The sequence below is a fragment of the Prionailurus bengalensis genome, chromosome D3 (genome assembly GCF_016509475.1).
Source record: "Prionailurus bengalensis isolate Pbe53 chromosome D3, Fcat_Pben_1.1_paternal_pri, whole genome shotgun sequence".
Taxonomy (NCBI): Eukaryota; Metazoa; Chordata; class Mammalia; order Carnivora; family Felidae; genus Prionailurus; species Prionailurus bengalensis.
The window spans coordinates 25,920,657-25,948,537 of record NC_057356.1 but is presented as its reverse complement, the minus strand read 5'-3'; the positions used below and the strand labels follow the sequence as shown (position 1 = coordinate 25,948,537).

Below are 27,881 nucleotides of genomic sequence, written 5' to 3'. Positions count from 1 at the left end.
TGGAGACGCAGCTCCCCTCGGCAGTGAGATTTTCAGTGGGAAAGAGCTGACTTGGCCCAGCCAGGCTTACTTCCTAAAATGCCTACTTATTGCGTGGTTAGCTCTACTCTTACCGTGGGGACTCCCAAGCTGGGTGCAGGGGCTGCGGGGAGGAAGCCAATTATGGACGTTCTCTTGTGTCCCCCTCTTCTCTTGTTGGCTCTGTTGGATCTAGACGGGCTGGGGTGGCCAGGGGAGGGCGCGGGCCTCCAAAAGAGTCATGACCTGCGGCCCAAACCCACAGCCCGGGTTCCTGGCACCTGAAACTTCCAGCACCTCGAAGGCAGAACTAACAAGGAAGGTGTAGAAAGTCAGGCGAGATCACAGGTTCCAGAAGGAGCTTTTCTGATACCTCTGATAAGAGTCACGGGAGGGGCTTTTCGATCCTTCACTTTCAAGCCCCGCCCCTGGAGATTCAGATGTCATGGGTCTGGCAGGGGAGACTAGCAAATGCATACATATATTTTTTTTAATGTTTATTTTTGAGAGAGAGAGACAGACAGAGCATGAGCAGAGGAGGGGCAGAGAGAGAGGGAGACACAGAATGGGAAGCAGGCTCCAGGCTCTGAGCTGTCGGCACAGAGCTGGACGTGGGGCTTGAACTCACAAACTGTGAGATCATGACCTGAGCCGAAGTTAGATGCTTAACCCACTGAGCTACCCAGGCGCCCCAACAAATGCATATTTTAACACGGAAAACATTGAGCGGTGAAGGCATCATTTGGGAGATTTGAAAAACACTCTAGCCCACCCAGCAGGGAGGCAAAAAACTGAAAGTTGGGGGGTGGTCTTTGGAGGGGGAGGCCACTTCAAGCTGAGGAGAAGAGAATAACAATACCCCATAATTCTACTTTTAAAATTTTTTTAACTTTATTTACTTATTTTGAGAGAGAGAGCATAAGGGAGCAGGGGCAGAGAGAGGGAGAGAGAGAGAATCCCAAGCAGGGCTTGAACTCGCAAACCGTGAGATCGTGACCTGGGCACTTAACCAACTGAGCCACCCAGGTGCCCCGTCCTACCCCATAATTCCCAAGACAGCTGCTAGCACGGTCTTCGGCATCAGGAAAACCGAGGTTTGAAACCCGGCTTTGCCGTATGACCTTCCAAAGTTAACTTAGTATCCCACAGCTCATCCGTACAAGAGGAATAATTTGTCCCCAGTGAGGTCGAGAAAGAATAAAATGAGGTAATGGGTCAAAAGCATGTAGCACATGCCTGGCACATTCAGCACTCAACAAAGCAATCAAAAATAAAATGATATTGGGGCCTGGGTGGCTCCGTCAGCTAAGGCCCCGAGACTTCAGGGCCTAAGAGACTTCGGCTCAAGTCATGCTCTCATGGTTCATGAGTTTGAGCCCCACATGGGGCTCGCTGCTGTCAGGACAGAGCCCGCTTCAGATCCTCTGTCTCCCTCTCTCTCCACCCCTCCCCCATACTCTCTCTCTCTCTCTCTCTCTTTCAAAAATAAATAAATATTTAAAAATAAATAAATAATAAAATGTTATAAATTTCACTGTTATTACAGCCAAGGCACACCGATGGGCTTTGTGTCTTTTGTCACCACCTCTCCTTCTCCTCTCTCACCTCCCTCACTTATAATCGAGGGGACATTTTGTTGTGTGACGGGACTGGCAGAAACGAATACAGCCACGGGAGCCAAGAAAAGTCACAAGCCAGTGTCAGGATCGAAGCACTCACCCTGCCCTTTCTAGCAAGATTAGCAAAAGGCTCTAAGAATAATTGCCAATTACCGATCATTCCCCAGATCAACAGAGTCAGGGCTGGGCGCCCTGACAAGTCTGACCTGGTCTGGTTGCCCATTTGACACAGACAGAGAAAATGGAAGAGACCACGAAAGCCACACAGTTATGCTAGGGAGCAGCGGCCAAGAGAGCAGCGCCCTCTGGACCCCCCCCCCCAACCTCGGGATGCAGCCACGCTCTGCACATGGAGCCACAGCTGACCCCCACCTTCCTCTCTTTTCGCCCCTTCACTTTTTTCCCATTGCGTCGTCTGCAGAGATGGTCGATACCAATCCAGTGATAAAAGCGACCGCGAACATGGAAAAGCACAGCTCTTGAGCCGACCCACGTCTGATCTAATCCTATGAGGCAGATAGGGAAGCTCTATCACCCAGAAGAGGCTTGAGTGGATTTGTCCAGGCTCGGGTAGCTAGGGACGGTTGAAGGCAGGATTCGAATCCAGGTCTAACTCGGAAGCCTCGATGCTTCCCACCTTTGGACCAGGAAACCTGCCTGGCCCCGAACGACCTTGATCTGCCCTCAGGTCACCCGCGTACCCTGTCCTCCCGTCCCCAGGCCAGTTCCTGCCCCGAGACTGTGAGCCTGGGATGCACGCTGGCTGGTGATCAATGTTACACAACAGGGACATTTGTCGATGACAGTTGCAAACTGGCAGTCTATACAGATTGAGCCACAGCCGCTGACACCCTGAAAGCAAATGAGCCTTTCCAAAGGCTGTGCGGAAATACATTTAAATGACAATGCTTAAGGGCCCAGAGACTGTGGCTGAGGGAGTGTCTGGACAGCTATCAGTCCTGGGGCTCCTCTCCCCGGGTGTAACCCCTCTCTACCTTGAGATCATCATCATCGGTAATGTTCCGGCTGCTCTGGTTTCCTACCGAAGGGTGCCATCGGAGTGACAGCAGTAAGACAGTGGCAGCAGTTGGTACGTGCTAGGAGCCCACCGTGGGCGAGGCACCCATCCGTCCGTGCGTACCTGTGTGCTTTACATGCATCAACCTACTGAACAATGACGGTCCTGGGGCACAGGAAGCCATCGCCCCATTTTACAGCCGGGGACACGGAGGCCCAGAGACGTTAGAGCCAGGCGCCAGCTTGCCATGGACAGAAGTGGGTCTCGGGTAAATGCGGTGGATTTCAGACCTGAATCTGACAAACGGCTGCCAGGGCCAGCCCCTGTTTAAAATTACCAAGTGGGTTTGCACTCAAGGCCAAAATAAATCACAGAAAGTTATCAGCAGGGTATACACTGCCCGCCACAGTCTGGCCCCGGCCACCCCATGTCTCCAGCTTCCTCTCTAGTCACCATCTGCACCCATCGTAGTCCTCTTTTGTGCCAGTCCTCCACGGTCTTCCTGCTCCGAACCCGTCTCATGATTCAAAATCTTCAACTCTTTCTGTGTCTCCCACAAGGTCAGTTTTTAATGATTTAGTGTAAAAAAAAAAAAAGTCCCCCCCCCCCCCGCCTCCTCAATCCAGTGCAATGTAGCCTTGAACCAGGGCACAGGACTTGGAGAAAAGAGTGTGGGTTTGTTACAACCCCCACTCATCCTTCATGGCACGTCCTTGTGCAGTGAACAAGCTGCCCACCTGTACATGGTGGTCCTGCCCCACAGACTGAGTTAGAGGCCTGTTCTCTCTGTGCTATTAGCATGCAAAGCTTTTGTCTTTCTAAGCATCTGTCACACCAAATGTGACCATTTCTCCTTTCCTGTTACCCCTCCCAGCACATTACACAACTAGTGTGTGAGACTCTTGCACCCCTGGTTTCTGTAACCCTAATGCTTAGCTCGGGCCTGGCAGGATCAACCCTAAGTCTCCATTGTCAGCCAAAGGAAGAAAAGAAGGGAGCAGGAGAGAGAGGAAAGGAGAGGAAGGGAGAGTCAGGAGACAGGGAAGAAGGCAGCCCCCATATCTGTCGGGGGACTTGGCAAGCTCTGGGCCGCCACCTTAGGCCCGCAGCTCAGGAGGCGGAGGAGCCAACCCCCATCCCCGGCCCCAAGCTAACAGGCGTCTTTTCTCCTCTTCCCCAGATGTACCCCAGGAAGGAGACGCTGGCCCTTCCGGTGCTTCCCTTCTGCCCTCGGGAGCACTAGAGAGCAGCAGTCTGAGCAAAGAGAGCCGCGAAGAGAGAGTGACAACGGCCCCTCCGAATCCAGCGCAGTCAGGGGAAGATCTCAGCGAGCCGGGGCTGCAAGGGACAGCCCCCTCCGCCGCTCTGTCCACAGCGCTGCCCGAGGAGGCCGCCACCAAGCGCGCCCTCCCCTCCGGGAAGAGGCTGCCTTCTCTCAAGCAGGTGAACTCGGCCAGGAAGCAGCTGCGGCCCAAGGCCACCTCCGCGGCAGCCGTCCAGAGGGCTCTGTCCCAGCCGGCATCCTCCGGCCCGGGGCTCCTCTCCTCCGCCACGGAGAAGCCCCGCCCACCGGGGGACCCCGAGCCCGCAGCCTCCGAGGAGCCACTGTGGCTGGACCGGAAGGCAGGTGCGGACCCCACGACGCCCGCGCCCCTGCAGATCTCCCCCTTCACCTCGCGGCCCTACGTGGCCCACACGCTCCCCCAGAAGCCAGACCCTGGGGAGCCCTCCGTGCCTGATGACCCCCACGAGGCTCCCCCCGAGGACGCTAGTCCCATGACCTGGATGGACAAAGGTGAGAGCGAACTGACCGGCTCAGCCTCCGAGGAGAGCCAGGAGACCACGACGTCCACCATCATCACCACCACAGTCATCACGACTGAGCAGGCTCCAGGTAAGCAGCCCCCAGACGCTCCAGCCCTCCTGCGGCAGCCGGGAGGCACCCACTGGGTGCAGAGCAGGGGGGGTGGGGGAGGGAGGCGGGCCAGGGAGGTCCAGGCCCCACCGTCAGTTGCCACCAATGGAGCCCTGACTGTGAGCTCGACCCTGTGGCTCAGAATTAATATCCCCATTTTAAAGACGAGACGACAGGGGCGCCTAGGTGGCTCCGTCGGTTGAGTGTCCAGCTCAGGTCACGATCTCGCGGTCTGTGGGTTCGAGCCCAGCGTCAGGCTCTGTGCTGATGTCAGGAGCCCGGAGCCTGCTTCCGCTTCTGTGTCTCCCTCTCTCTCTCTGCCCCTCCCCCACTCATGCTCCGCCTCTCTCTGTCTCAAAAATAAACAAACATTGAAAGAAATTAAATTAACTAAAGATGAGACAACTGAGACGCAGAGACATCGAACAACCTGCCGGAGGCCACACCGCCAAAGAGCAGGATTCAAACTGTCTTCAGCGGGAACCGAATCTCTCCGCCTGCCCGGAAGGCCCCGGCGTTTTCAAAGTGCGTTCACTGTTCCACGTACTTCCGGGACCTGGTAAAATGCATTTCAACCTTCCGGTCTTACTTCTGTCCTCTGTTCTGCCTTCAAGCAGAGAAGTGGCAGTCCACATGGATCTTGGACAAGTACAGTGTGGCCTCCCTTTAAAGAAGTGTGAGCTCTGGGTTCGAATCCCGCTCTCTGTGTGAGCCTGGTGCAGGCGCTGCCCCACTCTGAGCTTTGGTGCAGGCGTCTCCAAAATGGGGATGAAGGGCGCCTGGGTGGCTCAGCTGGCTGGGCGGCCGACTCTGGATCTCATGGTTCCTGGGATCGAGCCCCGCATCGGGCTCCGCGCTGACAGCGCAGAACCTGCTTGGGATTCTCTCGCTCGCTCTCCCCCTGCCCTTCCCCCACTCGCATGCACGCACCCATGCACGCACGGGCGTGTGCTCTCCCTTTCTCTCCCTTTTAAAAATAAATAAAATGGGGGTGAAATATCTGACTCTACAGGGGTGAATGGGGTCGGCCCTGTCCGCTGCTTAGAGGGGCGCCCCGCAGCACGCAGCAAGCAATCATCCTGTGTCAGCCACTGCTGTTTTTTTATCTTGTTGATTCTGGGACTGAAGGAGAATCACCAGCAGTGGGAGGAGTGGGGACGGGGGAATGTGGCTGTCCCAGAGCCCCGCTGTCACCCCGCGGCCACCTGAGCTGTCCTCGGTGTCCTGATTCAAGTCCTCCCTCCAGCTCCCTGCAGTGTGAGCTTCTCCGATCCTGAGGGGTACATCGACTCCAGTGACCACCCGCCACTGCCCCTCAGCAGCTTCCTGGAGTGTACCTACAACGTGATGGTCTACACTGGCTACGGTGTGGAGCTCCAGGTAAGCGCAGAAGGGCGCCCTGCCGTGCCTGCCCTTTCCAGAGGGCAAAGGCTTGGAGGGCCGTCTGAGCCAGACTTGCTGGGATCCCCCTAGCCCCTTTGGCCCCCTCGTTGCCCTAACCAGGGCATCTTGAGCTGGGTTTTGTTGAATGAATAGGAGTTCCCAACGCAGTGCTCAGCTGGAATAGCTTGGCATACACGGAGGAGGGGCACATGTTGACTAATTGTGAGGCATTATACCCAGGAGAGTCCTCCTCTGCCCCTCTCGAACACCCACACACACACCCACACACACACCCCCCCCCACACACACACACACACACACACAGGGAAGCCCCGCCTGGGTCATGTGATTGGTAAAACGTTTGCCTAGAAACTAACAATGGAAAAGCAAAGTGACTTAGGGCTCAAACATCTGGGTGTAAGTCCCAGCTCTGCCAATGAAAAGCTGTGTGGCTTTGGGCAAGGGACTTTACATCTCTGAGCCTCAGTCTCCCCATCAGTAAAATAGAGATGGTAACGCCACCGCTTCACAGATTTTCGGGGCGACAGAACCAGGACGGTGCTCGGTGCCCAGTGGGCAGTCAGCCAGAGCCTAGCACAGCGCACGTTACCTGTGATCCTCGCCCTAGTTCCTGGCCTTCCCCAAATGACGCCCCCCACCCCATCTTTAGAAGCCCCTTTTAAAAACTGGAACAAGGAGGGGTGCCTGGGAGCGGGAACTGTCCAGTTCACTGCCCCCCAGGAGAGGAGGGGGGTGTGGTTGGGAAAGAAAGCTGGTCCCACGTGGTGGCAGACCCTTCCAGGCCAAAGTGGGAGGTCCTGACGTGTGCCTTTTTCTAACAAACAGTAAGGAGCCATTGAAAGTTTCAGAACTGGGTTGGCTGTGATCTAACCAGAACTTTACTTGAGGGAGGTTTTTCTGACTTGCATGGGAAGGACAGAAAGTAAGCCCCTCAGCAGCAGGACCTGTGGTCTTGGCCCCCAGAGCTTAGCAGAGTGTGCGGCATGCAGTAGGTAATTAATAAATGTTCATGGACTTAAAATAAACCGGAGGATGGTTGCCGTCCATCTGAATCTGGTCCTCGGCAGACCCTCTCCTTTTATTCTGTGTCTAACGCTGGATTACCAGGCACAGGATGCCTTCACGGAGCACCTGCTGTATACCCATCACAGCTGTTTACCCCGAGGGATGCGGTGGTGCAGCACCTGCCGTTAAGGAGTACGTTTTGTGGTTGAGACAGGCGCACTTAGAAGACATTAGGGTGCCATTTGAAGAGGTCTCTAGTGGGAATTTCTAGGGGATGTTGTTGAGTCACACTAGAGGGATGGGCCAGGCTCCCTGGCAGTCAGGGAAGGTCTCACAGAGAAGGGCAATTTTAGTGGGGCTTTGGCGAATGAGTAGGAGTTCATCAAAGAGGGAACAAGAATAAGGTGTGTGATCTGAAAGGGACAGGGCTTGTGGGCGAGGCCTGCCCTGCTCAGCTGAGGGGCAGAGGGGTTGGGATCCCAGAGTAAAGGAGAGGCACAAAAATCCAGAGCGGGCACTGGGAGCTGACCAAAGACCGCACCTACCCCTACTCCCACTTGTACAATGTCTTTGTGCACAATTAAATTATCCCCCTTCTTTCTCTTCCAAGCCTGGAGAGCGGACTTGGAAAACCAAGTGTGCAGTTCTTTGTGCAAGTTCTGGAGTTAGAGCCATCATTTTATAGCATAGGAGAGCGGCCCTGAGAATGCCCTAGAAATGAGCCCCTCCCTCCGTCACTTACCAGTCGGTGCAGAAAGGGGAAGAATGAATTCGATCTACATAAGTATTTATCGAACACCTGCTCTGTGCTATGTTCCAGGCACTGGGGCCACTGAGCAAATGGGGAAAAAATGCCTGCCGTTGTGGGGAGCTTACATTCTGGTGGAATGCCTTATTCTGTCTCCCTGGAGATGGGGCTTCAGGCACAAGCTGATCAAGCCCTTGTCCTCCCCCTCCCACCGTCTCCAGGAGAACTTCCCTCAGCTGCCAGCCTGCAGCAACCTCTCTCTTGAGACTGATCCATGGAGCCTTCCAGATCTCTGCAGTGCCTCTGCCCTGCAGCTTGGGTTTACTCTGGTCCCTCAGCCTTTGGGGAGATTCGGGGGGCCTAGATGTTTCCAGGGGCCCCAAATGTTTCCAGGGCTGGGGCTTGGGGCCCGTCTGTCCCCTTGACTAGGGGCTGGCCGAGGGCTGCGGTGTTGGCATCAGCTGGGGTCGGTTGGGAGTGCTACATTGGTAGTGGGTTTCTCTCTGCTCCTGCCTGTGCCCAGGTGAAGAGTGTGAACCTGTCTGACGGGGAGCTGCTCTCTATCCGCGGGGTGGACGGTCCCACCCTGACTGTCCTAGCCAACCAGACTCTCCTGGTAGAGGGGCAGGTCATTCGAAGCCCCACCAACACCATCTCTGTCTACTTCCGGACCTTCCAGGACGACGTCTTCGGGAACTTCCAACTGCACTACCAGGGTAAGCTCACAGCAAGGCCGGTGGGGTGTAGCTGTTTGCCTCAGTTTCCCTGTGGAGCCAAGAATGCTCATGTGCCCGGGGTCCCTCTGGCAGTTCCGTAAAACCTCTGGACCCCCACTCAGGAGAAGCACAAAATAAAATAAATAAAAATACAAAATAAAAACAAGTAAAATAAAAGCCGTACAATTTAAAAAAAAAAGACACCAGTCATCTTGAATTACAGTTGTCAAAATATTGTTTTAATCTGTGCTATCTTAATGTTCGTGCTTCTTTATTACCACATTAAATAATAATCCCCCTTGGCAGTTCTGATAATTACTGTGATTTCAAAGTACTGAGGCACATAAGAGATATGTCAAGATATCGATTATGATCTGAAAATACCCGCGATTTCTCTCGGTGACGAAGTCACAGGTTCCGCAAATACGTCAGTTTGTCGCCGCCGTTCGCGGTTGAAGGAAACACCACGGTTCAGTTCAAGGTTAATGAAAACAAGGTTAATGAAAACAAGGTTAATGAAAACAAAGCCACTTTGTTTCCCATTTAGGTTCCTGGCTCCTGCATGTATCTGATAAATGAACCCCACGCAAGTCGGTGGGCTTCTGGTAACCAGCCTCAACCCCCGGTGGGGGGTGCCGGGGGGGGGGGGGTCCTGCTGTCTCTTTTCTGTGACAATGTTGCTTTCTTTCCTTTTTGCCTGTTTCTGAGACTCCTCTCTTGCTTTCGGTTCACCTTGCTCTCCTCTCCCCCTTCCTGCCTCCTTCCTTCTCTTTCCTTCCCTCTCTCTTGCCTCTTTTATTTGTCTCCCTCCATTCTCCCTTGCTTCTGGCTCTCTCTCTCTCTCTCCCTATCCCATTCCCCCACGTCCTGAGCCCTGCCCATGACCTCCGATTACTTCCCTTAGCCAGAAGCTCCCACTGGGTAACTTCCCAGATATCCGCTCGGGAAAGTAGAGTCTGGATACTGGGCACCATCCACGGTGACGTCAGATGGACCAGACGTCTGGAGAAACGGTTCACTTTGAACTTTTCCCCTGGATGTTTCTGAAACAGGTGGATGGGTGTGCATGACCATGTTCCGGTGTTGAGGCTACGCGCTGTGGTCTTTGTCCATGACAGAATATGGGGAGAAAAACAGCTCATGGGGCCCTCGAGTTGGATGTGATCCCCTCAGAGGAGTTCTGGGACTGCGGATATCTTATGCAGCAGTGGTGGTCAGACCACAGTCCGGGGAGGGGCTAGGATGGGTTTCACACCCTCTTAGGAAATTCGAGGAGCTCAGCATGGCCACATAGAACCTTCTGCCGCTCCCAGCCAGACACTGGGTCAAGGAGGCTCTTCCTCAGAGTTTCCTGTTTAATCCGTATGACCACCGTGAGGCAGGGACCGTTGTCAACTCCACTGGAAAGAGGAGGGGAGCCAAGTTCAGGTCACTGTGTCCCTTTCTCCAAGTCACGTAGTGCCTAAGTGATGGAGGAAGAACTTACACTCACACTGGTCTCCTCCAAAGCCCAACCCTGTACGTGGCCAGGACAGTTGTTTTCTAAATTTTTTTTAACGTTTATTTATTTTTGGGACAGAGAGAGACAGAGCATGAACGGGGGAGGGGCAGAGAGAGAGGGAGACACAGAATCGGAAACAGGCTCCAGGCTCTGAGCCATCAGCCCAGAGCCTGACGCGGGGCTCGAACTCACGGACCGCGAGATCGTGACCTGGCTGAAGTCGGACGCTTAACCGACTGCGCCACCCAGGCGCCCCTAATTTTTTTTTTTTAACGTTTATTTATTTTTGGGACAGAGAGAGACAGAGCATGAATGGGGGAGGGGCAGAGAGAGAGAGAGACACAGAATCTGAAACAGGCTCCAGGCTCCGAGCCATCAGCCCAGAGCCCGATGCGGGGCTCGAACTCCCGGACCGCGAGATCGTGACCTGGGCTGAAGTTGGACGCCTAACCGACTGAGCCACCCAGGCGCCCCGAGGACAGTTATTTTCAAGCTGTCGTACCCTTCGGCATTTCCTGAGGGGCGGCTCGTTTTAGTTTGGGTCCAGGACTCTGCATGTTTAACAAACGCCAAAGATGTTCGTACTGGCAGGACTACCCTACTTGGCTCATTCTGCCCCTGCTCTGCCCAAGCAGGTGGCCATTCTGTGTCCACGTGGAGAGGGGCTCAGATGACGTGGGAACTCATTTTTCACCCCAAACCTGTGATCTCGGCAGTGGGGGGGGGGGGCGGCGGGGGGCAGGGTGGGGACCTTGCAGCCTAGAAAAAGTGCCAGTCTGGCAGTCTCCACATCCACGGGAGTCACAAAAACACCCCCCCCCCAGGGGCCTCATCTTTTCTCCTCAGCTCAAACTGGCTCCCGGGAGGTGGGTCACATGCATCATCTCTCCCCGCTCTGAGATTTGAGTGTCTGCCTTTGCATTTCTTTGCAGCCTTCATGCTGAGCTGCAGTTTTCCTCGCCGGCCCGACTATGGGGATGTCACAGTGATGGACCTGCATTCGGGTGGGGTGGCCCACTTCCACTGCCACCTGGGTTACGAGCTCCAGGGGGCCAAGACGCTGACTTGCATTAACGCCTCCAAGCCCCACTGGAGCAGCCAGGAGCCCATCTGTTCAGGTACACTCCAGCCTCGGCGGCCTAGACACCAATAGTCCACTCAGAGGAGAGGCCAACCCCAGGGCATTAGACCGACCTCAGGGATAGGCGCTCAGCCCCGGGCAAAGAGGCTGCTCCCAGCACAGACGACCAATGCCATTCAAATCTTTAGTTCGTAGGGGAGAAAAGTCACAGAACCTAAAATTCACCATTAGTGACGTTTAGCACACCTACAGCGTCACGCCACGGTTACCACTGTGTAGTTCCAGATCGCCTTCAACAGCCCCAAAGGAAACCTCGTAGCCATTTGGACTCACTTTCCATTTTCCCCTCCCCCTTCCGCCCTTGGCATCCACCATCATGCTTTCTGTTATCTGCGGATCTGCTTATACTGGACATTCTGTGTAAGTGGGGTCACCCGGCATATGTGGTCTTTGGCAGCTGGCTTCGGGATCATGTTTTCAAGGTTCACCCACGCCACAGCCTGGGGAGCACTTGATTCTTTTCTGTGGCTGTGTAATATGCCATCGTGTGGCTGTGCCCCCGTTTTATGTGTTTATTCTCTGGTGGACACCCGAGTCTTTCCCACTTTTTGGCAGTTATGAATAATGCTTCTGTGAGCATCTGTGTGCAAGTTTCTATGTACAAGTTTTTGTACAAGTTTATTTTCTTTCTTTATTTTAAAAGGTTTCTCTATTTTTTTATGTCCGCATTTCCTTTTATTCTTTTTTTAACTCGTTTTATTTTTTATTTTTTTTTAATTTGCATCCAAATTAGTTAGCATATAGTGCAACAATGATTTCAGGAGTAGATTCCTTAGTGCCCCTTACGCATTTACTTTTGAGAGCGAGAGAAAGAGAGAGAGAGAGCAGAGGAGGGGCAGAGAGAGAGAATCCCAAGCAGCCTCTGCACAGTCAGCACAGGGCCCGACACAGGGCTTGAACTCATGAACCGCGAGATCATGTCCTGGGTGAGACGCTTAACTGACGGAGCCACCCAGGTGCCCCAGAGGACGTGTGTTTTCATTTCTCTTGGGTCGATACCCAGGAGTGGCATCACTGGGTCATATGGTAATTCTGTGTTTAACTTTTTAAAGAGTTGTCAAGCTATTTTCTCCCACCGGCTGCGTCAAGTACCAATCTCTGCACGTCCTCACCAGTTCTTATTATTGTGCACATTTTCTTTTTATGCCTTTAGCCATCCGGGTGCATGTGAAGCTCTCTCTCGTGGTGGTTTTGATCTTCATTTCCCTGATGGCTAATCATATTGAGCAGCTTTTCCAATGTGCTTCTTGGCCTTTTGTAGATCTTCTCTTTTTTCAATGTTTACATATATTTATTTATTTATTTATTTTGAGAGACAAAGAGAGAGACAAAGAGAGAGAGAATGAGCAGGGCTCGATCCCACCACCCTGGGATCATGACCTGAGCCAAAATCAAGAGTCAGAGCTCAGGGGCGCCTGGGTGGCGCAGTCGGTTAAGCGTCCGACTTCAGCCAGGTCACGATCTCGCGGTCCGGGAGTTCGAGCCCCGCGTCAGGCTCTGGGCTGATGGCTCAGAGCCTGGAGCCTGTTTCCGATTCTGTGTCTCCCTCTCTCTCTGCCCCTCCCCCGTTCATGCTCTGTCTCTCTCTGTCCCAAAAATAAATAAACGTTGAAAAAAAAAATTTTTTAAAAAAAAGTCAGAGCTCAAACGACAGAGCCACCCAGGCGCCCCCCTTTGTAGATCGTCTAAGCGAAGTATCTATTCAGGTCCTTTGCCCGTTGTTTTTTAAACTTTTGTTACTTGTCTTTTTATTGTTGAGTCGTAACAGTACTTTGTATATTCTGGATATTAGATCCTTATCGGGTATATGATGTGCAAACATCTTCTCCTGCTCTGTGGGTTGTTTGTCACTTCTTGATAGTGTCCTTTGATGCAGAAAACCTTTTCATTTTGACAAAGTGTCAAAAACATGATCAATTTTTCTTTTGTCCCTGTGCTTCTGGTGTGCCTGCAGCCACATTTTGAACCCAGTCGATAGATACTGAGAAACTGCCAGGGATGCTGTAAATGTTCACAGCGACCTTGCATGATGAGAGCCATTACCTTCATTTTACAGATGAGGAAACAGAGGCTCACGGAGGTGAAGTCACTCACCCAAAGCCACCCGACAGAAATTGAAATGAGTCCAGAACCCTTCTCTCCTGAGCTGTGTTTCTCAAAGTGTGGTCTACAGACCAGCAAGATTATTGCAGATGCATAATCCTGGGCCCCCTATGAGACTACTGGATCATAATCTACATTTTAACATGCCCTTGTGTGATTCGTGTGCACATGATAGACTGACAAGCACTGGGCTATGCCACACTGCCCCTGCACCCGTGGTCATAGGCTTGACCATCCTCAACTGTCAAGAGAGCAAAACTCTGTCAGATTCTCAAAAGTTACGACGGTGGTCAGGACAGTATAGGTTGCCCATAAGAACTGAGCACCCAGAGCACGAACCATGTACAAAGAGAATCCTGGGAATAATAATAAATTATTTCCTCTCTCCAGGCATTCAGAGTCCATGGAATCCAAAAAGCAAATGAGACCTGATGACAAATTCTGAGCTTTGATTGTTGCAATATTGTTCCCCCAAGGCCCTTCAGAATTTCTCCTCTCTTCTCTTCTTTTTAACAGAGGGAAAAAAAAATCCAAACCATAGGGCCATTGCCCTCAGTGCGTCTCTCGCGTTAATTTTTATCTATGTGTGAAATCAGAGAGGAATTAAGCCTCATTTTGTGCTAAGAAAGATGGATGGGGAGCCACGGCTGGGAAATTGAAGGCAAACAGAGCCATCAGTTGGCTTAATAAGGCAAGGAACGGGAGCAGAGAGGCAGCAGATGAGCGGCAGCTTGGGGAGGACAGATGGCCGGTGCCCCCACCAGGGACAGTTTTCTCCATCTCGCCAGCCCCTGAGCCATAGGACAATAGAACTGGCTACATTTTGAGTACCTACTCTGTGCCAGGCATGGCGCCAAGACCCGTATTATGCATCGGTTCACCGATTTCTCACCCCAGTCCTGGAAGCAGGCTGGAATTCTTATCACCATTTTATAGTGAACTCAAGGTTCAGAACTCTCTAGATCCACAGCAGGTAAGTGGCACAGGCAGGGTTTCAACCTCCGCTTTAGGACAGAAGGACAGGCGAAAGACAGGCACACACACACACACACACACGCGCGCGCGCGCGCGCGCGCGCGCGCGCACGCACGCACCTCTGTCCGTGGTGCTGAAACAAGGAGTGGGTGCTTCTTGGCAATGTCTTTGCTGTAAATCCGCAGAATCTAGAGCACAGGAGAAAGTGATCTACCTTTTTTCTCCCGCTGCAAGCCCTTATTAGTCATGCAGTCACTCAACAAACCCTTAATGAGACCCAAGTATCTCCTAAAAATAAGACTCAGACTATTTCCTTGCATTCATGCATCTCCCTCTGGTGCACAAATCACTTTTTAAATATTTCTTTATTAGACTTTTATGATAAAAGTAATATATGTTGTGGTTTAAAAAAAAAAGTCAAGAAATCCAAGTGTCAAGATAGAAGCAAATCACTTTTATATTTATGGTCTCAATAGATTTTTGCAAATAGCTCATTGAAACAGGTATGGAAGACCATTTTGTAACTTGTTTTTTTCCCCACTGAAAATTTCGAGTGCATTTTTCCATATTCTCAAGCATTCTTTAAGGGTATGATTTTTAATAACGTGTGAATGGGATGCATTTATTTCCCCAAATGGCTGTGAGTGGACATGCGTGTTGTTTCTCGTTTTTCGCTCTTAGAAACACTTCAGCAGTGAACACCTTTATTCATAAATCTTGGGGGAAATCTCTCAATCTCCTTTTTAGCACAAACTCCCAGAACTTTAATGAGTCGGCCAGTTTGGGAACATACTTTCTGAATTTTTCTCCAAATTGCTCTCCTGAAAGGTCGGAGTCATTTGCATCCTAACCAGTGATGAGGGAGAGGGCCCATTTCCCACCACCTGTCCCATCGGTGAGCGATGGCCGCTTTTTATCTTGCCCAATCAGGCAGATGGAAACAGAATATAATCTAGAATTGCCTTTCTTTTATTGTGGGTGAGGCTGCATTTTTAGTGCCTACTAAATACTAAAAGTATATTTCTTCCTTTGTGAATGGCCTGTTTGTGTCCTTGTTACCGTCCTCTCAGAAAGAATCAGGGCACAGCCAGTGCCGTGGAGGAACCCTTAAATCACAGTTGGTCCCTGTCATGGAACACCAAGGGGGTGTTTCCAGTCGTGAAATGAGGTCTCCTATCAAACTGGATGAACCTTGTCCAAGGGGAGAGGACTTTTACAGTGTGTCCCTCTTCCCATCCCATTTCCTCCTGCTAAGGGCTAGGGGTGGGGAGATATCTCTCTCTCTCTCTCTCTCTCTCTCTCTCTGATTTCCTCTCATCACCACCCACCCCATTCTCTGCCCCCAGCCCCTTGCGGAGGGGCTGTGCACAACGCCACCATTGGCCGCGTCCTCTCCCCAAGTTACCCTGGAAACGCCAACGGGAGCCAGCTCTGCGTGTGGACAATCAAAGCTCCAGAGGGCCAGAAGCTGCATCTGCATTTTGAGAGACTGTCGTTGCATGAGAAGGACAGGTGAGCCTCTGAGGGTTCCCAGCCTCACTCCTTCCCAGAGTGTCGGAATGTGACTAAGGATCTGGAGTCTTGCAATGGCTTCTGGAGGTTGAGAAAGGAAAGCCTGGGGAGGCTGGCAAGGATGTTAGACACCATCGACTTCAATCTCCTTTCACAGGTCGGGAAACTCGGGCATGGAGAGGGAAAGGGACTCGCCCCAGGTCATACAGCAGGGAAGGGGAAGAAGCAGGAACGGAATCCAGATCCCCCATGCTGCACTGACCCAGTCTGTCTCCTGCATGTCCCTTTTTGCAGTTAACAAAGAGGGAGTATTCACTGAGCACCTGCTCTGTGCCCAGTCACATACTAGGCTCTATGGAGAACAGGAGAGAAGTAGCAAAACTTGGTTTCCGATTGGATAGGAAATTGACTGTGCTTGTACACGTGAAGGAATTTGGGAGGAGTTTCAGGGCAGTATCTAAGCAAGAGCAGGTCTGTAGACTCTAAGTGATATGCATAGGATCCGGAATCTTAGAACTTTAATGTTCTATGGTTTTATGTTAGAATATTCTTTTTTACTTTAACTTTTTTAACGTTTTTATTTATTATTGAGAGAGAGCATGAGCATGGGAGGGGCAGACAGAGGGGGAGACACAGAATTCGAAGCAGGCTTCAGGCTCTGAGACATCAGCCCAGAGCCCGACGCGGGGCTCAAACCCACAAACCGCGAGATGATGACCTGAGCTGAAGTCAGACGCTTTACCGACTGAGCCACCCAGGCGCCCCTAGAGTATTCTTGAATGTTCCAGAAAACGAGGACCAGAGCTGCTTAGACTTGCTGTCTTAGGTCGTGTTCCCTTGGAAACAGACATGGAGACAAGGATGTTAGGGAAAGTAGCTCATTTGGGAGCTAATCTTGGAAATCACTGGCAGAGGCATAGGGCAGCGGGCAGGACAGGAAAGGAGTCAACACGGTGCGTGTTACTGAGCAGGTGCCTCTGCAGGGGCCATGGGGGTTCTATCTGCTGGGGGCCTCTGCAAAACCGTATGGAGCCTGGTCCTTTCGGAAAGGCGAGGGAGCTGAGGTACTGACCCACCACCACCCCCCCCCAGCTATCACTGCATGAGGGATGCTTCTGGACACTCTAACTCCCCAGCGTTGCCAGCCACCCTTTGAGCTGGTTGAGCTGACAGATTCTCAGAGATCTAGGGCAGGAAGCAAGCCCCCTCCTCTAATCCCAAACACAGTGGACATGCGGCAAAGTGAGAAAATTGTCGCTTCGACATTCATGCATTTTGGTAACATTAGAAATTCGTCTGGGTGACATAAGGTAAACCTTTTTTATGAGTCACAGTAAAAAAAAAAAAAAACTCAAAAGATTTAAAATGCCTCTTTATGACTCTATAAAAGAAATTGATCTAATTTGTATACTATTTCCCTCCTTATTTTTGCATAATTTCTTTAAAAATACCAGGACTAGCAAGGAGCCGAGTGTCAAATGACTTTAATAACAGCAAAAATGAATGCCAGCATTTTGCCTAACACGTTTTATTTTTCAGGGCACTCGATCCTGTCATATTCTCAATGCCCACCTGTAAGATAGGTGGGAGAGACGTTACGATCCCTCCCTTCCCAACTGTGGAAACTGAGGCCCAAGATGTGCTGAGACTTATGTCAACCCAATCGCTGGGGAGTTGGGAAGTGAGAATCAGGAATTATAAATCAGTTGATTTATAATCAAATGCTTATAAATTTGACCCGTGTGCCTGCTTTGTCCTCGGCATGTTATGCACAAGGCCTCTAATGTCCACACTCTGAGGTAGGCTCAGAGTGTGAAGTAGGCACCCATTTTTCAGATGAAGAAACAGAGGCTCGGGGCTGGGAAGTGTCCCTGTCCAAAGTCACACGGCTCAGAAGTTACAGAGTTGAGACTCTGGTTGTCTGACTACCACTCTTTCAGTGCATTAATCTCTACTCCTCAATTAGTCATAATAATTGGTATCAGTTAATTAGTCTGGTTCATAACATCACACACAGCACTTTCCCTATAACCTCAGGATCCACCCGTGAGTCTAGAATAAGCATTCTACAGAAAAGGAAGCAGGTTCCCTAAGGCAGAGCAGCTCGACCGGGCAAGTCAGGGGCAGAGTCGGGATCTGGGTCTGGGAGCGAGGCACACGCCTCCCACTGCTGCTGTGGGTCAGTGATCTTCCCGTCCTTCCCCCTGCTGTCAGGATGATGGTCTACAGTGGCTTGATCAACAAGTCAGCTCTTCTCTATGACTCCCTCCAAACCGAGAGCGTCCCCTTTGAGGGTCTGCTGAGTGAGGGCAACAGCATCCGCATTGAGTTCACGTCCGACCAGGCACGGGCAGCCTCAGCCTTCAACATCCGGTTCGAGGGTGAGAGTCCCCGGGGGGCCTCCCCCATCCCGGGTGATGGTGTGTGAGTGGAGGAAGTGTGGCAGAGCTGGGCTGGGTCCTGGGAGCTAGAAATCTGACCTGCTAAGGCCGAGGGCGACCCAGAGGCCAGACTGCCCTTTTGACTTTCAAGGGCAGAGTCTGCAGGGTTGAGAGGGCAGAAGTTTGTATTCCCATTTTAGAGATGAAAATAGTGAGGTCGCCAAAAGAGAAGTGAATGCTCCAAGGCAGGTCAGCAGGTCAGCTGGAATCGCAAAGTGGGGTCCGGTGCCCATTTTCCTTGGAGCTTGTCTAAACAGCAGGAGGGGACCCATCTTCTGAGATCCAGCTCTCCGGGGAGCCGCTGCCTCATCTGAGCTGCTGCCCCTCTTTTGTATCCCCACCCCAGCCTTTGAGAAAGGCCACTGTTATGAGCCCTACATTCAGAATGGGAATTTCACCACATCCGACCCGACCTATAACATCGGCACCATTGTGGAGTTCACCTGCGATCCTGGCCACTCGCTGGAGCAGGGTCCGGCCATTATCGAGTGCATCAACGTGCGGGACCCGTACTGGAACGACACAGAGCCCCTATGCAGAGGTGAGTGGCCCCACCGTCCTCCTCCCAGGGTGCCTTAGGGACCTGGACCCCCTCAGATGAAAAGGTCAAGGCCCCGGTTTAGAAGTATGTCACCAATTTACATACCAATTTCGCATTAGAACCCTTTCCGGGGCTCACCATCCTTTGGGTCAAATTTGCTGCTGGTCCCTGAGAAAATTCCAAGCTTGATAAGTTTTTAAAGGTGCCCCTTCCTACAAGCACAGACCCCATAGTGCATAGCTCAGTGAAAAGATCTCTGCGTGGATTTCAGCTCCTCTGTACCCGCTTGCTATGTACTTTTGTGCAGTGCACAACCCACCCAACCACACACGGCAGCCCTGAGTTCAATTAATAATAATGATGCTATTGATAATAGTTGCCAAGGGCTGCATTTTCTCATTTAATCCTCACTACAATCCTGTGAGGCACATAATATTGACCCCATTTACAGCTGAGGAACCCAAAGCCATGAGGAACCAGACCGTTCCCAAGAACAGACTGAGGGTAACTTGTAGAGGTAGAAAAGGCACTTGGGTCTCCTTTTTTCTCAGAGACCTGTGCTCTGAGCCCCTCTGGACGGTGTTGGCTGGGTCGAACCCTCCTCTCCACGAGCTCCCGGGGCTCTGCCCTGCCTCTTTCCCCACATGCCAGGCCGCGGAGCCACCTCAAGCCTGGATGCATGTGCAGCATGTGGTGGAAGGAAGAGAGCCCTTGCTCCTGGCAGCCGCCGCCTGGATGGCGGTTGGCGTGAAGTCACAGCTTCGTCGTGGTGAGGGATTGATCCCTGTATTAAATGTGCTGGTTTAACAGAGCGGAATTTATTGGTGCTTTGGCCTCTGCCACGTTGAGAACTTTCCAAAGCGGTAAACAGAGTGGAATTTAAAGAGCCAGGCGCCAGGCACGGCCACACCTCTCCTTCCAGCTCAGAACCAGGCTCTTCGGCAGTAACACTAAGAATTACTGAGCTCTCACCTTGCGCCAGGGGCTGTGCTGCATTCGCCCCCATGAGCTCAATCAGTTAAGCTTCAGGATAAGCCGACGGAGTCAGGGCTGGCCTTCCTGCAGCTGTGCGGAGGAAGGGACCTGAGACTCCAAAACAGCGCATGCCTGGTCACGGAGTCTGTTGGGGGCAGAGATTCCAACCCAGGTCCACCTGAATGGAATGAGGCATCCGTTAGCCGCTACTCTGCACAAGAATAGGGCTGTTGGGGATTCTCCAGAACGGGGAGCTCTGTCCTTGATCCTGAGAGAGCTATAGGGCCCATAGCCCCTACCCTACTAACCCTCAGCGGAAGGGGGCAGGCAGCCGGCCCCAACTTTATCATCCCGCACACGCGCACAGACCGCCTGAGGCTCAGGCGCCTGTTCACGGTGCACAGCGAGCCGTGACTGTCGGGCTCCAGAGCCCATGCGCTTAACCGCTATGATCTTGGCTTTCTTGTGAACCAAGCGTGTCTGTCTCTTGTCTGTCCGTCTCTGTCCCTTACAGCTACGTGTGGCGGGGAGCTCTCTGCTGTGGCCGGGGTGGTGCTGTCCCCGAACTGGCCAGAGCCGTACGTGGAAGGTGAAGATTGTATCTGGAAGATTCACGTGGGGGAAGAGAAACGGATCTTCTTAGATATCCAGTTGTGAGTGTTTATGATGGGGGACCAACTGCCCCTGCTTTGTTCTTTCAGCCATTGCTAGTGAAGCAGCTACTATGTGTCAGGGGCCGTGCAAGGAACTGGGGTCCCAGTGGCAGGAGAAACAACATCATAAACACACAGAGTCCCTAGCCTCCAGACACCAGGTCTACTAAGGAAGCAGGCATGAAATGGGGCAATGCACCAATAATCACATCCCGTAACTTTGGTGAGCGATGTTCTAGGTGGGGATTTGATATAAAGGGGGAGGTCAGAAAAGCCTTCCCTGAGGATCTGATCTGATACTAAAGCTCAGAACTAACGGACGAGCCGGAATACATGTATCTGAAAGGGACAGAACAGGCAAAGGCCCTGTGGCGAGAAAAAGCCTGTGAACTGCCTGCGTAGTCAGGAGGAGGGGGGAGGTTTAACAGGTACTCTGCCTACGGTAGCAGTTCATTTTCTTCACCTGTCTCTCTCAACTAGAACGGAAGGTCCTCATAGTGAGGGCTTGCTCTCATTTAGCTCTGCTCCGGGGTCTAGCACCGAGCCTGACACATAGTGAGGCACGCAGGAGATCACTGCTGAGTGAAGAAACACTGTAATGAATGGAGAGTTACCTGGCTGTGCGGCTGTTGGCTGTACTCCATGGGGGCGCCTAGTAGAGGCTCCATCTAGAGCTTGCCCCCTCCTGAACTCCCCAGGGCTGGGGAGAAGCAGACAGAGACAGATGGTGGTGTTTGGAGAAGCAGAAGAAGGGGCTGCCCGGCAGGCCCAGACACCGTGGCTTGGACAGTGGAGAGCAGGGCAGGGAGTGCCAAGCTCTGAAGAGGCTTTCTGGAGGCAGCCTGGGCCTCAGGGGGTCAGCGCTCCCCTCAAGCCTGAAGCCAGAACCCAGTCGGCTGGGAAGCATGACTCAGGGCCTGCCGTGCCGTGCAGAGGAGGCTGGCAAGGGGGAAGTCGTTTGCAAAATTATGAGTGACCGTCTTTTGAAGCTGTCCCTCAGAGGCTGCCCCAGAACCTTCTATCCCAGTTGAATCAAAGAGGCACAGACCTCGCACAGGTGCCCCTTGCGGACTTCGGGCCAGGCCAGCCTGGATCAGAATCCCATCCCCTTCGCTCCCCCGTGGTTTGACCTCAGGCTTCTCCCTGGCTTTGGCGCTTCTCGTCTGTTTCGAGGGCCTTGGAGCATCGGTGTCCCGCAGCTGCCGGAGGCAGCTTGTGAACATCCCTCGCCCATCCTTGCTGTCTCTCACTCCTGTTCCCACCTCCCTGACTTCCAGAGTCTGGTGTAAGTGCTCATTCACGCAAGACCTCGTTCTCGAGGGTCTGCCATGAGCCGTTGTAGGCTCCAGAAAGGCTCTGACCGTTGCCCCTTGGGCAGTCAAGTTTATATTGGAGAAGAGCAGGTTGGATTGTCTCTATTAACTCTGGGCGGGAGTGGGGACATACGTGCGCACCTGCCGTGTACGAGCCGTGGATATTGGGAAGGGGTTGGTTGTGGAGGGGCGCCCGGGTGGCTCGGTCGGTTGAGCGTCTGTCTCTTGATTTCGGCTCAGGTCATGATCTCACGGTTTGTGAGTTCGAGCCCCACATCAAGCTCTGTGCTGGGAGCCTGCCTGGGATTCTTTCTCTCTGTCTTTCTCTGCCCTTCCCCCCATTTGAGGTCTCTCTCTCTCAAAATTAAAAAAAAATAAGAAACATTGGGGCACCTGGGTGGCTCAGTTGGTTGAGTGTCCGACTTCAGCTCAGGTCATGGTCTCGCAGTTCGTGAGTTCGAGCCCCGTGTCAGGCTCTGTGCTAACAAATAGCTCAGAGCCTGGAGCCTGCTTTGGATTCTGTATCTCTCCCCCACCCCCCCGCCCCCGCTCATGCTCTGCCTCTCTCTGTCTCTCAAAAATAAATGCTAAAAAAAAATTTTTAAAGTAAACATTAAACATAAAATAAAATGAAATAGGTAGGGGTTATGGAAAGAGTTCAAGGGAGGCCTGGAGTCTTCTTAGCTGAAGCTTCACATAGAAAACGCCATTCTAAAGCTGTCTCCTGTGGGAAGCCTTCTGTGGCTCCCTACTGCCCTCATGATAAATATGAAGGTGTAGTCCTGGCTTGGGAGCACCCCACCGCCAGAAGTTACTGGCAAAGCACCTCGATCTTCAGCCAGGAGAAGGAGAATCCAACTCCTGATAGCCTGGCTTCTCTTGCAGAAGGTCCCCCCAGCCCCGTACCCCCAGAAACTGTCTGTGCTTCCTGCTTCTGCTGGGCTCAGCGGCCTTCTCCTCACAGTGTGTCCCCAAGACGGGTGGTTTTGCGTCACCAAGAGTGGCCCACATCTCCCCTCGGTGTCACAGGCCTGAATGAGGAAACAGGAAACCGGGAGCCCTTCCCTTCACTCCCTCTAGGCATCAAACATTCAATTAACCTTCAGCTTGACACTAGATGGGGTTTTGTTTCCACTGCAAAGCGTGCAGTGGGGCAGCCGATCCAGGGACCTGAGCACTTAAAGCAGAAATGGTTCGTCAAAGCCAGGCCACCGCTGGCATTAGCATCAGGAAGGGACCCCTCGCCGGGGGCAGACTTTCTGTCTCCTGGTGGCCCCAGATATCACTGTTAGCCAGGAGAGAGGAGCCCCGTTTTCCTTCTCCGTGCCCTGACAGGGCATCCCGAGCAACCCTGGACCCATCACCAAGCCTCTCTGGGCCTCACATTCCTTCTCTGCAAGCTGATGGGTTGCCTCGAGTCAAGAGAATAACGATTCAAACTCCTGCAGGACAGGCGCGTAATTTCTGTTACCGGGGAGTGGGGTCAGTGTGGGACAATAAGGAGGGGGAGGGTCTGTGATGAAGGGGATATAGTACGTCCCCACCTAAAATCATTTAAATTCTATTTTGTAGAATAACGGCCCTTCCCCACTCCCACCCCCCCCCAAAAAAAACAGTATCTGCTGGCCAGATCCAGATTTGAGGGGCCCACCAGTTTGTAAGCCTTGGTCTCCATAGTTCTTTCTCATTGCGGTGATTCTCATCACGGAGCCTTCCTGTTTGTGAGTTTCTTTACAGACGTAAATTCGCGTCCTGCCCAGAGTAATCCTATGGGGACAAGACAACGATGCTGTTTAATTCCTATTCCTTGCTTTCTGACCTGTTCAAGTTGGGTGTCTAAAAGGCCTCCTGAATGAAGGAGTTTAACCCCGAAGTTAAACTCCTGATCTGATTCCCCTTCCCCAAACCTGTTTCACCCCATCTTCCCATCTCGGGAAGGAATCATCCATTCTACCATAAGCTGCTAAGGTCAAAAGGACTGGGAATTTTTCTAGACGAGTAGAATGGGTGCCTGTCGAACGTCTGGCTTTCTTGGCAGCAGGGTGGGGAGAGACACCCTGATTTATGGCATTTGCCAGTTTCCTGGGTGTAACTACTCCCACCATGGCCGTTCCAAGCTACCAAGACAATGCCGGCAGGCTCGCCAGATGTCCGGATGCTTAACGACGGACTCACGTGGGCCAGTACGAGCTGCCGCTCCAGCATGCGCACTGTGAGTCAGATTCTTCTCTCCCTGTCATACCTTGTACCTGAGTCCCCAGTACATCCTGCTGATTCTACTCGAGAATCAGAATATGCCCAGAGTTCAAGCACCTGTGACACACCCCCCACCACCACCCTGGTCCATGTTCTCATGCCAGGATGATTCCAGAGGCATCCTCACTGGTCTCCCTGCTCCCGCTTTTGTCCCCTTTGGGGCTATTTGTAACCCTCTACCTTGAGTGATCCTGTTAAAACCTAAGGCAGGTCCCATCACGCTCTGCTCAAAAGTCTACAGTAGCTTTACATTTTATCTAGAATAAAAGCCAAGTCCTTACAAAACAACCCATGTGATCCAGCCCTGGCCACGTCTCCTGCTTCATTTCTTCATTTGGCCACACTGGCTTCCTTGTTCTGCAAACTTACCCCAGGGCCTTTGCACTATCTCTTCTCCCCCATACCCTCCCCAGGATGCTCTGCCCTGAATAGCCTGCATAGCTCACGCCCTAGCTTCTTATAGGCCTCTGTTCACAAATCACCTCCTCTGAGGTGTCCCCCAACACCTTGATCATCTCTGTCATTCTTGACACTCATACCTTGCTTCACTTTTCTACGTGGGTGGCACTTAGAGCCACCAACACACCACACATTGTCATATTTGTTGAAGTGTTTCATCCCCTCCATCTAGAATGTCACATCCGTGGGAATAGAGGGATTTTTGTTTCTGTTTGATTCCCTGCTGTAACCCCAGTATGTAGATCAATGCCTGGCCCCATAGTAGGTGCTTAATAAATAAGAGTCAATGGAATAAAGACAACTTCTCATGGTCATCCAGCCATGAAGTTTCAGAGCCAGACTTTTAGCCCCAAATTCATGTCCAACTGCCTCTTATGTACAAGAAGGGAGGAAAGTTCAGAACAATATGGAAAGACCATAGAGATAATGGCCTCCCTTTGTCAAGAAACCCATATTTATCACGTGACCGGCAATGCTAAGAAATAAAAGTTTGGCTAAAAATGATCACATAAGCATCCGACTCTTGGTTTCAGCTCAGGTCACGATCTCCGGTGTCATGAGTTGGAACCCGGCGTCGGGCTCTGTGCTGACAAGGCAGAGCCTGCTTGGGATTCTCTCCCTACCCCTCTATCTGCCCCTCCCCCACTGGGTGCTGTCACTGTCTCTCTCTCTCTCTCTCTCAAAAAAAAAAAAAAAAAGAATAAATAAACTTTGGAAAATTATCGTGTAAAAAACAGTAAGGGTAAGACCCCCAAGAGAAGGTTATACAGAGTTAGAGTGTCAAAGGATTTGCCATCAGAGACTTAGAAGCAGAATCTAGAGTGAGGACCCCCAACCCAGTGATGGCCAGTTCCGTCGGTAGAGTTTGAGGCCCGAGCCAGGTGGGGGTGGGGGTGGGGGTGGGGGTGGGGGTGGGGGTGGGGAGGCCATACCGTCCTTCTGCGTAATCCGATGCGGAGGTGAGGGTGATGGTGAGACCACAGGGCGGCCTCCGTGCCCCCACAGAGCACAACGGCCAGCATGGTCCCAGAGCCTTAGGACTTGAGGTGCCATCAAAATCAATCCGATCCGGTTTCATGGACGTGAGGGCCCGCTGTGAACGGGGCATTGAGGCTCGGCCCCGGCAGAGAGCGAGAACGGGGCAGCCCTGCCCCGGAGGAGCCCACACCGGGAGCTGACACGGCACAGACAGGAGAAAACTCCAGGGGCCCCCGAGGCGCGGGGTCGGGAGGGTGAGCCTGGTCCAGAGAAAGCAGCCTCTCCCTCGGGAAACAGCGACGTCTGGAGGCGGTTCTGGCCGTGCCGTTCGCGTGCGGGGAGGGGTGCTGCTGGCGTCCGGCGGGGAGGGGTCACGGATACTGCCCGACACCCCGTGGTGCACGGGACAGACCCCGCCACAAGGAAGTAGTGGACCCAAAGCGTCAGTAGGACCGACTCAGGGACACCCTCGCCAAGACGGGCAAAGATGGGGGTGGGGAACCGTGTCTGAGACCAAAGGAACAGCATGCGCTAAGGTCCAGAAGCAGGAGAGCACGCCTCTCTCCCCATCGGGGCTCGAATATCCAACATAGGCTGAACGCTGCGTGCATCCAGGGCTGTCACATCGCAGGCACCTTCACAGCAAGCACGTGCACCGGGTTCCATCATCGCCTCCATTTGACAGATGGGTACGCTGAGGTTCGGACAGGGGAAGGGCGACCGTGGCCACACAGCGGGGACCCGAGTGGAATGCACTCCGCTTGCCGTGTCTCCAGAGTCTGGGGGCCTCCCCCGCACCCGCACTTGAAAGGAGCCGGAGGAAGCCCTGTGAATCTGGAGCTCAGTGACGCAGGAGGGGCGGCAGTGGAAGCAGGCAGAGCCTTGAAGGCCGCTTTAGGGAGTCTGCGCTCGCCGCGACCGGGCAGCAGGGGAAGGGTTTCAGCCGGTACCGGGATTAACGCGGTGCACAGGGGAGCCGAGTCCTCCGGTCAGCAGCCTCGGGCTCTCCCCGCGGACTCTGGCGCGCGTCTGGCAGTGTGGCATCTGGGCCTGGCGCCTCCTTCCTCCCACAGAGGGAGTGAAAATAGCATCTCACCCGCGAGGGTTACGTGAGGCCCGAGAGCTGCTGGGTTTAATTTATCTTGCTTGGTTTCCGCTGACAGTTTTAGTAAACCAATTTGGGTTTGATAGTAAAAATAATTCTGTCCTCAGGGCCCCTCACGCCGCCTAAGCGTTGGAAATTGTTATTTATCGCCTCGGTGAGGGGGAGGGCGTTTGCACTGTTGACTGAGCGGGGTAGGTGGCCCGTAGTAGGTGCTGGGCAACGTTTGCTGAGTCACGAGGACGCAAACCGCGCGAAGCAGGCGAGAGGGGGCGTTGTTCCCTGTCACCCACTGGGCGGGTCTGTGGATGCGGCGGGGCGTTGGGAGATCGGCTCTGATGAGTCACCGTCTCTGAAGGACCTACTATGTGCCCGAACCCGAACTGCATGCTTCACACCCCTGAGCGATAGAGAGCATGCGCGTTATTATGCAGAGATAATAATTGCATAAATTAGAGCCATGGTGGGGAGAGATAATTACAGAGGGGAAATTACCTACATTAGAGATAATGTATGCACAGCGTGTCGCGTGGGGTCTGGCACGTAGCTGGCACTTCATCAACAGACACTATGATTACCAGGACTCCTTAGAAGATATTATTGTCACCATGTCCCGGATTTGCAAATGACAGAGAGCCTGTTAAGTGGCTTTCTCAGGTCACACAGCCAACAAAGGACTGAGCCGACGTTCGCACACACACACCGTAGCCTCCGCGTTTATGGGCTTGAACAAGCTTTGGGGGGACCAACCGTATGTCTCTGTGATGCTCCGGGGAGGCTCCCAGACCTCCAGAATCTCCAAAGCTCAGGAAGGGAAGGAGTGTCATAAATAGACAACCTGGCGACATGCAGGCTAAGGGCTGTGGCCAGAGGGGTGAGGATGGGGAGGTTAGCAGGATGCTGTGTGAGCTCTGTGCAGAAGGAGTGAGATGCAAGCAGGATCCTGAAGAGTGTCAATTGGCCAAGCTGGAATGGGGGACGGGCACCCCAGGAGGGGTCCTTGTGAGCAGGGGGGGCTCAAGCAGTGAAAGCAGGGACCGTTAGACAGCAAACGGACGCCCCGAATTGCAGTGTTAATTAGAACCATCCGTCTTGCATTATTGGTGTTAGAGACGGGAAGGACGGTGTGTTATCTTAAAACGAGTCAGGAACCCCCAGGCTAAACCCCCTTCATACCCCAAATGCCTATTCCCAAACCCATCATGTACCTCTCAGCTCCGTCAGCTTACCTAAAACACAACGGAACACGAGCCCTTTAAAACATTAAGGATTTCTGAAATCAATCTCTCTCTCTCTCTGTCTGTCCCTCTCACCCTCTCCCTCCCCCTCTCCGTAAAGCATAGAAAGGAGAACTAAAAAACTAAGGAATTATTGGTGAAGGCATCATAGAATGGAAGAGCTGGGAGGGGCCCAGAGAGGGGAAGTAATTTGCCTAGCATCACACAGCAAGTCAGAGTTAGGACCAGAAAAACAGCCTAAACTGTAGAT

The 27,881-nt window shown here is 52.7% G+C and overlaps 1 protein-coding gene across 3 annotated transcripts in view; it reads left to right on the top strand.

The window, feature by feature from the left end:
* SEZ6L (seizure related 6 homolog like) overlaps nt 1-27,881 on the top strand; it is a 182,712-nt gene that overhangs the window by 108,445 nt on the left and 46,386 nt on the right. For all 3 annotated transcript variants that reach the window (XM_043558068.1, XM_043558067.1, XM_043558066.1), the window contains exons 2-9: nt 3,836-4,549; nt 5,817-5,950; nt 8,251-8,443; nt 10,877-11,062; nt 15,510-15,675; nt 17,890-18,056; nt 18,463-18,657; nt 20,147-20,285. In XM_043558068.1, the coding sequence (XP_043414003.1) occupies nt 3,836-4,549; nt 5,817-5,950; nt 8,251-8,443; nt 10,877-11,062; nt 15,510-15,675; nt 17,890-18,056; nt 18,463-18,657; nt 20,147-20,285 (1,894 nt within the window). The remainder of the gene's footprint in view (nt 1-3,835; nt 4,550-5,816; nt 5,951-8,250; nt 8,444-10,876; nt 11,063-15,509; nt 15,676-17,889; nt 18,057-18,462; nt 18,658-20,146; nt 20,286-27,881) is intronic.